Source organism: Acanthisitta chloris, unplaced genomic scaffold (assembly GCF_000695815.1).
Source record: "Acanthisitta chloris isolate BGI_N310 unplaced genomic scaffold, ASM69581v1 scaffold11635, whole genome shotgun sequence".
Lineage (NCBI taxonomy): Eukaryota > Metazoa > Chordata > Aves > Passeriformes > Acanthisittidae > Acanthisitta > Acanthisitta chloris.
Window position 1 is genome coordinate 64411 of NW_008672160.1, and position 15897 is coordinate 80307.

A 15897-nucleotide genomic window follows, 5' to 3' on the forward strand; every position below is an offset into this window, starting at 1 on the left:
GCTCCTGAAATCTCCTGAACTCAGATTTATTCTGATATAAAACATCAGTTGCACAGGGATTACTGACCTGCCTGCCTTAATTTGAACCATACATGCTGCACCATTTAGGTAGTTGTGTATTCATATCACTTGTCTGTGAGATGTATTAGTCATACTGCCTTTGACCTATTTTTCACCAGCAGTGACTCCTCTTCTCCTGAGCATCACGACTCTCCTGAACTCAGATTTATTCTGATATAAAACATCAGTTGCACAGGGATTACTGACCTGCCTGCCTTAATTTGAACCATACATGCTGCACCATTTAGGTAGTTGTGTATTCATATCACTTGTCTGTGAGATGTATTAGTCATACTGCCTTTGACCTATTTTTCACCAGCAGTGACTCCTCTTCTCCTGAGCATCACGACTCTGCCAGCCCTCTGACTACAAGCTATGAATTGACAAAAATAGTGCCAAGCCTTAGGGCTATTTATTTCCATATTAAGGGAAGAGGGAGAGGTAACACAGCACAGTTTGCCCAGATGGATAATAATACGGGTTCATGAATGATTAAAATCCACATGCTGTAAAACTCACCTTCGCTATCTCTCTGCTGATGCATTAAATTAAAATCAATAATAGGAGAAATGAAGTGATATTTCTCTGACAAAAAGAATGACAAAAATAGAATTACATGATATGGCAGGTGATCTCACACAATACAGACATAGGAAGTAAAGAGCATAAATTTATTTGGTCAAAAACCAGATTAAAACTGAAAACAAAAGAACCAGAATTCTTAAAACCTGTCTGAAAAGCAGGACTCTCTCTCAGAAACCAGAGAGTTTTAGCCATTAATCTCTATTATTTTAGCAGGTATCACCCCTTTTTACATTACACATCATCTGCATCTGGAAATGGTGTTCAGCATTAGCTCTGCACTGTTTCCCAGAGGACTGCAAACCTGATTTTAAACAGCAAGTCACAAGTCTTTTTTATAATTGCAAATGAGAACACATCATGCCGTGATCACTTACCTCCACAACTGGCCCCATCAGCTTGCACACTGGTTTGGATGGATGAAGGGGATGTATCCTTGGGCGCCGGCAGCTGAGGAGTTTCTTCCTGGGTTGGCAGAAATGCAGAGCACAGATCTGTTTCCAGGGCTTGTAGCTTCAACAAAGAATTCTGCAGACAAAAGCAGAACATTGGGCTAGCTAGAGAACAACAGGAATCAGCAATAGCTCTTCAACTGCCGGAGCCCATTAGCAGAGCCTTGCGAAAGGGTGTTCCACCGGCAGGGCTGGGAGGATGTGCAAGGGAACAAATGTGCATTATTCCATGAGTTTCCTGACTTCTGCTTATTTAAGTCCCAATTTACATGGATTATTCATGACACGTGGGAAAGATGACTTCGTCAGCAAAAGACAATTTATTCTAGGAAGCCAAACTGAGATGGTGTCCCTTTTCTGGGGCTTGAAGGGATACATTAAGGAAGTATTTCATTCATTGGGCTGACATCACGATCTGATGACATTATGTCCCTCCCCGTTTACCATTCATAAAAAACGAAATCTCCCTCTCCTGCGAGTGCAGTACACAGCAGCAAACAAAGAGTTACTGAGAACACACTCCCTCATGGGATTCTTGGAAGAGATATTTTTTAATTGGCTTTTCTAGAGATACTTCATTACGTAGACGTAGCTTTTATGTAGGCTTCTGCTGATTCTACAGGGCAAGCAGATCATTTGTGATCTGCTGCAAAGGTAAAATCAACACATCATTGTCACTTGCTGCAGGCAAATCAATGAGGACAAGGCTAGTTATCTATCCCATCACTTCCAGCTACTGTGTCATGCTTGGTCCCTTTCTTATTTGAATCTTTAATGCTGCTTGCAGTATTCAGCTGTACAATCTGACACAAGCATCTTGCTCTGATGCAAATGCTGTGAGAGCCCTAATCACCATCTGACTGGGCAAAATGAGTCACTGCCCATACCCCACGCCTTCAGTTCCCCTATCTCCAGGGAAATACAGCTTACAACATGAACCAAAATCACACAAGGCTGTCTTAATAATCACACTGCTGGCACACATAGGCTATACATAAAACATTAAGCCACTCAAATGGTGCTTATTTATGAAGTGCATTTTCTGAAAAGATAATCTGGGTTGCAACAGAAAAAAAACCCCTCAAGTTTATACCCTGAAAAGCTCCTTCCCCACTCTGTCAAATACCTGGAACCAATTTGTTGATTCATTTAATGAAACATGAATTGTACCTATTTCCTTTGTGTAACAATATGTCACCTACATAGTGGGTAGTTTAATATGTCTTTGCATCATTTTTATTGTAATACAGCCCTTTTATAAACCCAAGGGTGACAGTGGCTTTAGGCTAATAAAAAAAAAAAAAAAGAAAAAAGAAAGTAATTTGGCTGAGCACAGCAGGGAAGAATTTCAACCTTGTCCTTTCATGCCTTTTACAGAACTCAGGCAGTGAAAAGGGAGCAGAAAGTAGCTCTAGGAAATATCTCAAAGCAGGAAAGTTTAAAAAAAGCACAAGATCACACTAATTAGATCCTGCAAGCCTCTATGTGCAGTCAGGAGTGCTTCAAAAGCCATATCCTATTCCACAAAACAGATTAGGTTACAGTCAAACACTGGGACTTTGGCCTCAGCTTAGGTCAAAAAGGAAATCTAGGAACACCTTCCTTCTGGTCCCAGAGTGAACAGGAGCTCTGGCCATTCCTATCAGATGCTGCTTGATATTAGAGACATGTGAGCAAAGAAATGGCTTGTGTTATACACTTATTTTAGAATTTGGTTCCTCTCATCTGTTGTCACGATACATTTTGACATTGTAGCCTATACTACCAGGAAAGAAGCAATTGCAGGATTACTAAATGCAATACTCTTTCAAAATATGGCATGTTATAGAGTTGGTTTCTATGATCTGAGGCACAAGATATGTTTACTATTCCCAGGTGCAGATTGCATTACACATCCACCATCCTCTGGCCCAGCTGCCTTCTGTAAGGGTAATTTGCCCATCTTGCCCAGCAGTGCCTCATCTTCACACCTTAGTTTCTCCAGGATACTAGTATGTCTGGTGTCTTTTCTTGTCACTAACTGACACTGTTTGGCCCAACCTTTTACAAATATTCCTTCAAAACTGGAAAGGCCAAGCACAAATCCCCTACCTGGCTCCCTGCTTCTGATGCATTTGGTAGACTTCTTCCCAACAATTTTAACATCCTTTATGAGGTACTTTCAAAGTTTTTGCTAATCCTCTACATGACTTTTTTCATTTAGACAGAATTATGGAACTCCATAACCACCTCCAACAACTTTCAAGTGGCAGTGAATTTCCTTGTCAAGGGAAGGGTGCTGACTTCAATTTTACCCATGGCACTATTTGGGAAGGTTTTTCATGAAATGACAGGCCTCATTTTCCACTGTCTCTCATCCTAGCTGAAGCCAAACGAAGTGGCTGTAGAATTATCACCACAGACAAGCAGCATTTTACAGTCATTAATATCATCTAGCAAAAGATGACCATACTGGTTACAAACCAGTGAAGACTCTGTTCCCAGCCTGGACCTTATCATGACAATGGCTGATAAAAAGTAGGGAGAACACAGACAGACAAATCAGGAGAGAATACCAATAAGGAGAACATAGGTCTGACAAAACTACCTAACCTTCATGGACTGTTACTTCAAGTGTTTGACAAGAAAAATCCCATATCAAGAAAATACATTCATTTTGCACTACCATTTCTTATGATACATTAATATTTTTTTGAAAGTTCAGTATAAAAGCATTTACCATTTCTTATGATACATTAATTTTTTTTTTGAAAGTTCAGTATAAAAGCATTCACACAGAATACATTGTTAAACATTATATTTCAGTAATGTTAATGCTGCAATTCACCAGCTGGTTTATATTCAGTTCTTTATGCTACAATTCACCAGCTGGTTTATATTCAGTTGCTCTCAATTGTATTTTTCACCCATTTGGGGAAGGTGAGTAGATGGCAAATTTCCAGTCACTGCCAAATACTAAAAAAATCATGGTGTAATAATAATAATAATAGTAGAAGAAGAAGAAGAAATGCCTTCTATATTTTCATGAATGTGCTCTTGATGAGGATTTGATGTAGGGAGAAAAAGACTAAGTCTCTGTGATCATTTTGATGTCACCAGGGAGATGATGAATATGGAGTGTACCATCAACCCCATCTTACTCCTAGACCACAGCTGAGTGCTATGGTACTGCCACAGCACACTGTCCATCAAAAGCCATCACATATTTACAGGAGCACAAGTAAGGAGACACAGCTCTAAGCAAGGGCCAAGCACAAAACTGCCGAGGGTTAGGGTCACTAACACATGTCAACAAGAGCATCCTTGTAAATGGTAGGAATGACCCTGTTGCATACCCTGTCCTGCCCATCACAGAGGTCTGCTTGAAGTACTGACAGAGCTAGAGCAGTTGGGTTGGATGGTGCCAGCTTTGGACTCTCCTGCTCAGTGGCAGGAGCAGTACATCTCCTGTTCCTGCACAGTCAGAGCAGAGAGGTGCTCTGGGAGGGGGCACAGTCATGCACCAGCAATTGGCAGCAGGTTCCCTATCCTTGGGCTCACTGGGTGCAAGACAACATGCCACTAACATGCCACTGCAGTGCCACACACAGTGGTGGGGGGTGTGCTGCTCACACTCAGCAGCACATCCAGTCTGGAGGTGAACCAGCCTGTGTACATGCTGCTTCAACTCTCCCATGGTCCAGACTTGTCCCTGTCCCTGGGGCCCAACTGGGCTGTCTCTGCCCTTGGCTGTTTTGTTTGTATTTATTTCTAACATGTTTAGCAACTTCTTTTAAACACCTAAAATACATACAGGGGAAAGTTAGGCCATGGTGGGTACCATCATCAATGGTAACCAGTATAGTTGAAGCAATTTAAGCTATGACATACTATTCTGGTAGTGATCGCTTTGGATTTGATACCCACTCCAGCTTCACTCTGGTGTGTAACACCATTGTTTAGGATGCAGTAATTCCCAGTCAATGATAATGCAAATGAAAGGACACACTAATATTTAAAATGGATCCTTAAATTGCTTTGGAAAAATAATCATGTCTCTTAAGAATAGCATCCTACAAGTTTGAGAAAGAAGTAATTCTAATTCTCTGGGACAAAGGTTTCTTATCTCTTCTTATGTCTTCCAACAGTAACGGACTACACTAAAAATATTGTCTGCACCTTATTTAAGCCCAGTATCATTCACTGTCCTTGCAGTGTCTAAGCATACTCTGTGCTGATGTGCAGATACTCTGATTTGTGGCACTGCTTAATAAGGTTTCCCACATGGTATAAGTGCAGAGCTTGGTTTCGTCCCCACCAGTATATTGCTGATTGTGAGGACTGAGTCCAGGCTCATCCATTGTTTGACACGATCACATAAACAACTCTTTTGTGCTCTACTCACACCATGTTTCTGGCATAATCCCTGTGAAAACAGTTTGTTTCAAGTGTCACAGGTGTTATTTGGCTTTCCTTGCTTCCCCTCTTCAACTCTCCCCTCCTCCCATCTCACAACTAGAGTACCTTTTAGACTACATTGTGCTGTTCATAATTTATTGATGCAGGATGTAGCAATCTGGAGAATTCCTTATTATTAAACAGAACATATTTAACAGATAAACACTTTAAAGCTGTAATATGAGGGAAGAAATCAAATGTTCTTGAAAGATGGCATCTCATTCAATATTGAGTGCTCCATTCTCTTCTGAGCACAAACAGGAAGCTTCGTAAAATTGGCTTCAAATATTTTTAAAATGTCTTGCTTCTGGATTTTAAACTATTATAGCAGTCTCATGTCACATTTTTAAGCCTTTTGCCAAAAACATGACTAGAATGAATCATTATAAAAATAACCTAAGATTCTCAAGTGATTACATTATTTCAAGACCTTCAAATTAACAAAAACCAAAGATCTATTAAAAATTTATAACATTGTATTTCAACTTTTGGTTAGCTTACCTCATCTAAGCTGTTAAATTGATCAGTTGCTTCTTTTGGAGAAATGCTTGTGTTCTGATCTATTCTACAAAACAAAACAAGAATTTTCACTCAACAGATTGTTTGTCTGTGCTGCAAATATTGTAAACTTTTCATCATGTCTGTGCATAAGTTACAAGTTGCTGGATAAATTTGTTTTACTAAAATAATAATGTTTCTATTAACATAACATCTGTATTTTATACCTCATTCAAAATAGTGATTTTATTGCAATCCTAAATAATTTAAACTATGAATGAGGTCCTGGACATCAAAACCAGGGCTCAATTCATCAAGCAGAAAATGTTCTACAGAAGCACAATCAACTTCCAGTGTCTTGGTGATCTAATAGGGTTAAAGTCAAGAAAAAGCTCAAACATATGCTTAAATCTAAGCACAATTTGTCCCACATGCTCTAAGTCAGGAATAAGAGTTTTCCTGCATCAGAGCCATAAAGAATGAATGTTTCCTTATTTCAATTTGATGGCATTTCACACTTCTAATCTTCAACTTTCTGGTTAAGTTCTGTTTTGCAGATGTCACAAAGGCCCCAGGTGCCTGGAAATCCTGTATGAGAGATATCCACATTTTCTAATGAGCATCAAACTTTGCAGCCATCAGAAACCTCCATACATTTGGTTTTCTCTCAGTATATTGCTGCTTCTCCATATGGAAATAGAAAAGGAAGGTCCTGGACCGGTAAGGGAAAAATGTCTTCCTTCTGACTATGAGCCAGCAGTGTGATCAGGGGGCCAACAAGGCCAATGGCATCCTGGGCTGGATCAGGGACAGTGTGGTCAGCAGGACCAGGGAGGTGATTCTGCCCCTGGACTCGGTGCTGGTGAGGGCACATCTTGAATACTGTGCTCAGTTCTGAGCCCCTCAGCTCAGGAGGGACATTGAGGTGCTGGAGCAGGTCCAGAGCAGAGCAACGAGGCTGGTGAAGGAACTGGAGCACAAGTGCCATGAGGAGAGGCTGAGGGAGCTGGGGGTGTTCAGCCTGGAGAAGAGGAGGCTCAGGGGAGACCTTAGCACCCTCTGCAACTCCCTGACAGTAGGTTGGAGTCAGGTGGGGGTTGGTCTCTTCTCCCAGGCAACCAGCAGCAGGACAAGAGGGCACAGACTCAAGCTCTGCCAGGGGAGGTTTAGGTTGGATATTAGGGAGAGATTTTTTACATGGAGAGAGTGATCAGGCATTGGACTGTGCTGCCCAGGGAGGTGATGGATTCACCATCCCTGGAGGTTTTCAAGCTGAGACTAGATGTGGCACTTAGTGCCATGGTCTAGTAACCACAGTAGGGTTGGACTTGATGATCTTGGAGGTCTTTTCCCACCCAATTGATTCTATGGTTCTATGGCTCATGAGACAGTTGTGCCTCATCCAGGCAGATGTGGTCCTGGCTTAAGATTCCACACACCTACCAGCTTCAGGACTAGTTGCAAATTCACTCCACCAAGGGATGAACCTGAAACCTAAATAAAACTTCCCATGGATTAAGTGAGCAACCTGAATAGCCTCACAGCTTAGCTCTGTCCTTCCCCAAAGCAGGCTGAGGTTTTCCACACACAGCTTCAAAGCCTGACATGAGTGTATCACAAGTTGACTCACAACTCAGCTGAAGCAAGAAAACTATTGCTGTCTCAGAGAATGAGATTTCTCCGTGCTGAAAAGGTGGCAATGTTTGCTGGGCCCTGGGAGACTCACTCACAGCCATGATCAAAACTAACACAAAACACAGATTCTTTTGGACTAAACAATATATATTTTCCTGCTTAGTCATCCCAGCATAAACAAATACTTGTAAAAGTCTCTAGAGACCTCAGAACTGGTACAGACACATGAACAGGTCTTTGTTGTAGTTCTTCATGGATTCATGAGGGATTAAAAGACTGAAACTATGGATATGCTACTTCCCTTACCAAAACAGACACATTGGATAGCTACACCAGGGTAAACCAGCACTCAGCACCAAATAAGATTCCAAGGTGTGCAATTCACATAGGAATAAAAATTAGTCATTTTGGGGGGGGTATACCTCACACCAGAATGGGAGGTCTCACAGGTCAGCCAGCCTGCACCTCCCTCAAGATACACAGGTACAGGATCAGATGTGAGTGATTTTTGAGACCCTTGAGCAGCAATGTGCCTTGGCTGATTGCTGTACAGGCACTTACCTGCAGCTCTGTGCAACTCTCCACATATAAATTCTTTCTACTGTCTCACTTGAAAATGAATAGCAAATGTCTCAAAAGATGTGACGGAAACAAAAGGAAATGAAATTACAGATATAAAAAAATTTAATGCCTAACAACCAAACGCAAGTTTTTAGGAAGCAGAGAGAACAGTATGAGACAGCAAAAGAGAGTTAATGAAAACTTAGAAAAACATAGGGACAGAGAAAGGATGAATTTAATAGGAAAGAGGGAAATATTTGTGTTTTGATTTACTGACATGCAGGGAGGAACCTGCAAGGCTATGGACGGCTGAAGAACTAATTCCCTGATGAAGAAAAATTATTTAGAGTGATTTATTGCATTAAACTAAAGCTATACATAAAGGAAAGATGAAAAGAACACATGTCAGGTTTGTACACCTCTGGTATTCATTTGGATGAGTTCTTTTAGGGTGTGTAACAGCAAACATTAAATCTCATTTAAAAAACAAAATCAACCAAGCAAGAAACTCCCAAAACGCTGGCAGAAGTTCATACAGGCACTATATAAAGTTCTAAATAATTCACAGCTGTATCACTCATAAGTCTTGCACTCTGAAGAGTAAAATGTTTACAGCACCACTGAAGTACTGCCTCTCTCTCTAATTCAGGCTGATGCTCTTGTCTGCTGTTTCAGGGATGCATTTACTCTTGCATGCTACTGTTTCTTTCACTAAAGGTACTGGAGTAAGATGCACTTAATTTTGCATTCTTGAGATTCTGGAGATATTGAAAAAACTAAAGTGAATAATTTTGTGTGAAGACTGAGCTGATCTTACTCTATACAGAGTTTTGGGGTGTGCTTTTTCAATTTCACAAAACTAATTGCTCTGCTAGGCAAATGCAGGTTTTCTGATTGTCACCAGGCAACACAAGGCTTAAAATTTAATAACTATGGGCTGGATCCTACTCTCATTAAAAGTCAATCACAAAATAACCATTAACTTCAAAAGCAGCAGGAACAAGCCCTAATATTCCATCTGTGCTGAGTACATTAAAATTATTTCAGGCCTTAGCTGAAATTTTGAATAATTGCAAGCAACCCTTATTTTGTATAACTTACATCATGTAAAATAATGTAGATGGAATTCTCTCTGTGGCTACTGCTCACAGATATGTTATATGGTTCTCTATTAAATATGAAAGGTCTAGTCTCTCACCCTCTCTATGGCCTCTAGCTTGGGCAGAATTATCATGAAAGGTCTGGTCTCTCAGCCTCCCTATGGCCTCTAGCTTGGGCAGAATTATCCTGTACTCCATGACCCAGATGGCAAAGATGCAATGAGTAACACATACATTTGAAGCTTGTGGACGTAACAACAACAGCCAAAAAAATCTAAATACCAATTATCATAACAGAGCCTCTACTAGACTTCACAGGGAAGATCAATCTCCATGAGCAGTGTGCTGTTTGAAAAACAGACCAGAACATGTGGATTTTTGAATTACGTGTGACATCACTTCTAAACTTGCATAAAAACAAATAAAACTAGGAAAAATGTTTTAAGATAACCTAAGCAAATTCACATAGTGTTTTCTAGGCTAAACCCAGAAAGGAGCATTACATTCTGTAATTTGTAAATCTCATTCCAGTCCAGCTCTGGATTACACTAACCCCATCCTGAGGAGATTTATGTGTTTATGCACCACGATGCCACACATGCTCAGTCTCTTGTTATTGGTGACACCAGGATAAGTCCTGCCAAGCCAACCACACACTATTCTTTGGGATGAAACTCTTTGTCCAGATTCACTTTCAGTCTATCCTGGCCCAATGCAGCTTCATTTTCTGCAGTCTAGCCATCAGTTCTACCCTTCCCACCATGAGGGTGACCTCCTAGGGTAACAGCTTGGAAAGGGTAGTCTCAGTACTGCATCAGAGGACAGATTTAGCTTATCCAGAGCTTACATCACATCAGTTCTCAGAAAGGCAGAACCCACAACCAGCATATGTCAGCACCCAGAAAACTAAAAGGTCGTTTCTGAGACCTCCACAAGTGACAAAAAGCCCTGTGAAATTCAAGCATGTTAATGTAGGTCTGCAGGTGCTCAAAAGCATGCCTATGACTGAAAGCAATGCAGAACTGCAACAGGCTTTGGGATGAACATGAAATGTGCACTTACAATGAAAGAAAAAATACCATTAAGGGCCCAAGGCTGCTCCCTGGACAGTCCCTGAATGCAGGAAGAAGCAGCCAGACAGAGAGCCAGTGTAGCAGTGCCAGTCTCATTGACCACACTTGTCATTCTTATTATGAGATCCTCTTGTACTCCCCAGACACAGATCCTACTTGGGCTACAGTAGGATGTTATTCTTTTGTTTGGGTTTTTTTTTTTTAACTCCTTTTTCCTCTCCCCATGCCTCCTTTTTCTTTTTTTTTCTTTAATTTTATTGCAACCTTAAACTTTGCTCCGAGATTTTACCATGCCATGGTACAAGAAGTATCACTGGAATCATAAACACCAATATTTTAAGACCAAGATTTCTGATGAAACTGTTGTTAGAAACTGGTCAGTCATTTCCCAGCTCTCTCCCTGCTCACCTACCTGCCTGTGCAGGTGAGGGAATGTAGCCTCACAAGCTCTGCCTCCCCCTTGCAGGTCAGCCATATGGCATGGGTACATCAGCACCTCTGCAGTTTCCCTGCCCCCTCCCACTCATCCCCGAGCTGTAGCTGTTTAGCAGAAAAGCTGGAAACTACAAGAGTTCCTACCTGAACTGCACTCTCAAAAGCTACTTGCCTTGAGAACTTAAATACTAGCTCTAGCCTTGCTAGAGCTCAGCCTCCCTCAGGGGAGCACAGAAACCCTGGGAGCCTCTGGCTGACCCCATGATCCAGGGCAGCCCAGGGCTCCTGGCATTTCCCATTTTCCTGGAGGACAGCCACAGGTCTGGCAGCAAATGCCACTCTAGAGCCTCTGCAGAAATTAGGGACCAACCCAGGGACCAGCTGAGTCCTGTTAAATGAAACCACTCCACACCTATTTTATTTGGGGTATGAAGAAGATGGGGAACTTCCAGGAATTTTTCTTTAGCAGAAAACTTAACCCCAAAGTCTAGTTCCTGCCTTGACTTGGAACACAGCCTTTTCTGAAGCATTAACCTTTCCACCACCCAGGAGTGCTGTGTTTCAGCCCCCTTGCTGTGTAACAGGCATCTGAAGAAAGCCCCATCTTCTATTCAGGGAACTGTGCACAGCTTGCAACCCACACCAGTTTTGCTGATTGCCTCTGAGAAGGCAATTGGTTAGAGCAGATTTTTGTAATCATATGTATTGTTCCATACTGGCTTTCATATTCTCTGTTCAAAAAAAAAAAAAAGGCAATTCTCTTTATTTGTTCCCAAGACCTGCATATAACTTTTATCTACCAAAGGTGCAGATTACACTCTTATCCAAACCCAGCTATGCCCAATGACCAGAACAGTGTTCAGTGTAATCACTGACAATAGTAATCATAGAATCATAGAATCAACCAGGTTGGAAAAGACCTCCAAGATCATCAAGTCCAACCCTACCATGGTTACTAGACCATGGCACTAAGTGCCACATCCAGTCTCATCTTGAAAACCTCCAGGGATGGTGAATCCATCACCTCCCTGGGCAGCACATTCCAGTGCCTGATCATTCTCTCCATAAAAAAATCTCTTCCTAATATCCAACCTAACCCTCCCCTGGCAGAGCTTGAGTCTGTGCCCTCTTATCCTGCTGCTGGTTGCTTGGGAGAAGAGACCAACCCCCACCTGACTCCAACCTCCTTTCTGGTAATAAAATGCAAAGGTTTCCTTCCATGCAGATGGCACTTCATATACTAAATTGATGCTGAAGTTCATAAATCACGCACAATAAAAATCTTTTGAAGTTGAAATCCTTGATTCACAGGTCAGGTACAGCTTAGCCAAGAACATGACAGTATTCCCTCATACTTCTGACTGCAAACCTATTCACCAAGTTTATTCTGTCACTTCCCTCAAATCCCACAAAGCCTTTCCTTTAGTGTTTCAGTGGTTAGAAAATGAAAGTACCCCCTCACAAAACTATCCACATACATATGTATGAGCCATATTTTTGTGGACTGCTGTTCTTACATTGCCCGCTCTGCTCTTCCCTATCACATACTTGTTTATGAGCATTCCTCGTTAGATTATCCTGAATTTAGATTTCTCTGCTTAACAGGGAATGTACTGAAAAGTTTTGCATATCTCAGTAGTTTTTCATCCATGTTTAGACAAATTAAAACTCTCATGTTTTCAGCTGCCCCACACTCACCAGAACAGATTTCTTACAGTTCAGTGACATATAGACCTTTAAACTGCAATGAGACAAGTGACAGAGCTGCAGCCCTCTGCAGAAACTTAGTTAAAGCAGAAGTAACAACAAGCTGCACTAGAAACACTCTTTTTCATATGAGACAGAAATAAATCCTTCTTCTCCTATTCTTGACACACCAAGAGCACCCCTGCAGCAATGTGCCCATCTCCTCTTCTCCTAAAGAACAGAGAGCTTTTTGCCCCTTGGCTTAGGGATCCTGGGCAGATGTAGTGTTCCAAAGCAATGCTAATTTTACCAGTTACCTAGCAAAACCAGAGGAAGATAGTGAAATTCAGGTTTTGTGGGGCTAGCAGATGCATTCTGCCCAAATCAAGCTATGATTGCTGCCTGCTGCCAAGACTGAATACTTAATCTTTGCCATGTCCCAGAGCAGAGAAGGCAGAAAACATGGCAAGATGTCACACCCTGGCAGTACTTTCACAGCCTGTTGCATGAGTCAGTGCTGTGATCCTGATGCAGCAGCCAGCAACCCACATGAGCTGAGACATGGATATGTAACTGCTCTGGCTCTGTCAAAGCTGATGACAGCAGAGGGATGGGCCAAGCTGATGGTGACCCTTAAGAGGAGTCACCAAACACAGTGATCCTCAAACTGCAAGTGGTAACTTCAGCATAAGTAATTCAAAGTCCCCTCCCCCAACTGGGTGGTGGGAGTGTTTGTTCCAAGGACAGTTAAGACAGTTAAAGTAAATAAAGTGTGTGTGTGAGGCCAAGGACCATGTGTTAATTCTTGTTTGCTCCATGTTTAAAGTTCCTTATTTGAGAGTAAAGTTGCCTCTTTTTTTTTTTAATAAGATCATACTGAGACACAACCAGAGTTGAGATTTGATCACTGTGCTTTCACAGCTCTTAGTATGGTAAATCCAGGTATAATTATTTAACACTGTTAGCCCTTGTGGATAGCAGGTTTTCTAAGGAGCTACCCTGGTGTTAAACAGGAATAAATAGCATAGTGAACAGTGGTTTAATACCAGGCAAACTAAAAACTGTTGAGGTGGACAAATGAACTTGACTGTAGTTACTGTTTTGTTCATGCACACTCTACTCTGGTTACCGTTGAGGTGGACAAGGGAACTTGACTGTAGTTACTCTTTTGTTCATGCACACTCTACTCTGGTTCTTATCTTGAAAGTTGATGATTCTTTCATTGTGTTCCTTTCAAAATTAATCAGTTATTTTATTATCTACCCATACACAGATCTCCTACCAGCAGAGTCACTAGGTAGGTCTAACTCTCTGATACTAAACTCCCCTTTACAAGACATCCACACAATTCTTTCCTAGCACAAAGAATGCCAGAAAAAAAGAGAAGGCAGCCTTTCTAATTCAGAATGCTTCCTGAGATGCAGTGTCTCAGCTGCACACAGAAGTATTGGAGAGTGAAAGCAGTTCTTTGTCCAAGCTAATTAAACGCTTGGTCATTCTGCTAAACCTTCCTTTGAGAGCACAAATTAATATCATTTAAATGTTGCCTCCGAAGAGCTGAGGTGAAGGCAAGCAGTTCATTTCACATGAAGCACAGAGCTGCCATTGGATGGCAACTGTCACTACTAACCTAGTCCTGACTGGAAACAACCCTTGGAGCCAATGAGTTCTGTATGCAGCTGGCTGTGCCCTGAGCCACTGAGCATCCCTGGGATGTGCTGCTGCTGCTGCTGCTTCGGTTCCTCCAAAGAGATCCAGAGCCTCTGCCACACAGCACCATGGCTGTCCTGCACCTCGAGACAGGGGACAAAGGGCAGAGACATGGCTCACTTGCCAAAATCTCTGCACAGCAAAGCAGGGCCAAAATAGCACCTGAACATGGGAAATTTCTATAGTGTCCCCAAAACTGATGACTGTGAAGAGATTGATTTTAGGTCCACAGTCTAAGCCTGCCAGTAAGAACTACATCTTACCCTTAGGACACTGATGAAGTTGAAGCCCCATTTTTAGATGTTTGTATAGCCAGACCTGAGTTACTTCATCATCATCTGAGGTACCTGCATCAAGACTTGGCTGGTACCTGACCTGAATGCCCTGTACCCTTCCAAGCACAGGAACAAGCACAGTTGCCACAGCACCCAGAGTCTAAACTATACAGAAATGCATAACTATGCTAAAATCAGGTGTGCAGGTTCCCATTTCACAATGAGAATGCAGCCCTGAGAAAGAGTGAGGCAATTCAGCACTGGGGGGAGGGGGAGAGAAAAGAAGTGGCAAGATATTTTTGAAACTTGGCACAGACTAACTGAAGTTTCTGAACTGAGGATGTTCTCCCTGCTTGAAATGTAAGGGGTTTAATGAATAATGAAATTCCCATTCTTTATCCATTTCCCTTTCTCCAGACAGTCCTAGCCATATAAATATAGACTACACCTGCCAGTGAGAGCCAGGAGTCTGAATATTTGATACAAAATGCAGAAAAATAATTAATTCATGAGTTAATCACAAGTGAAATGTGCTTACCTTGGTTGAAATCTCACAACTGCTTCCTGGCATCTTAAAGCCATGTTCTGTGTGTTGTCATTAGCTGAGCATCCAGGCCTCCCCTGCCACTCCACAAGGCCTGGCAATGCACATTCCAGCTCCTGCACAAAGCAAAGAAAAAAAATCCAAAACCAACAAGTTGATTGTGTCCTGTCATTGCCAATCAGGCTTAGCTGAATATTTTGCTTTAAGAAAAAAATTGCTTGATGAGCTGGGATGATGGTTGTGGATCTTTGTTGTCTTTTTGGTAACAACCCAGAAACAACTGGAAAAGACAGACTAGAAAAGGTTCTAAACAAAGTAGCATGTTCATTCACTGTAAAACTGTATCTGAAACCAAAGCAGACTGTAACTCATTTTCTGTTTATTAGTTAGATAATAGATTCTAGTTTCTGAGCTAAGAGGTGCTATACACAGAGCTCATTTGAAATTATTTACTCACATATCAGTGATATTTTATTGCTTGTGCATCAACAGAAAAAATTTGGATGACAAAGGCAAATCCAGTTCACTTAAACATAATTTACAAGGTTTAACCACTTCCTTTAGACTATATACAGCTTTATGAACAGCATATTACTGCCAGAAGAGGGAAAAGCAGTGAGGGAGAAAAAAAAGTCACATTACCCAACCTGCCACATAGTAAATAAAAAAGCCAATTTAGTCCAACAGTGGGAGTAAGCATGAGAAAGGTATGCATTTTACTCCAAGCTTTTGAAAACCAGTTGTAGAGCTGTGGCAAGATGTGTTCAGCACATCTTAATTTCCTTACCTCTAAAATGGATTATAATAACTCCCTTGAAGTGCAATGGGGTAAGTTAATGAAGTTCTTGG

At 41.5% G+C, this 15897-nt stretch overlaps 1 protein-coding gene across 1 annotated transcript in view; it reads right to left on the minus strand.

The window, feature by feature from the left end:
• FAM13C (family with sequence similarity 13, member C) overlaps positions 1-15164 on the minus strand; it is a gene marked incomplete at its 5' end in the record, with an annotated part of 39769 nt that extends 24605 nt beyond the window's left edge. The window contains 3 exons of the mRNA XM_009074412.1: positions 1020-1170; positions 6033-6096; positions 15043-15164. Coding sequence (XP_009072660.1) covers positions 1020-1170; positions 6033-6096; positions 15043-15164 — 337 coding nt within the window. The remainder of the gene's footprint in view (positions 1-1019; positions 1171-6032; positions 6097-15042) is intronic.
• Between the last annotated feature and the right edge of the window lie 733 nt (positions 15165-15897).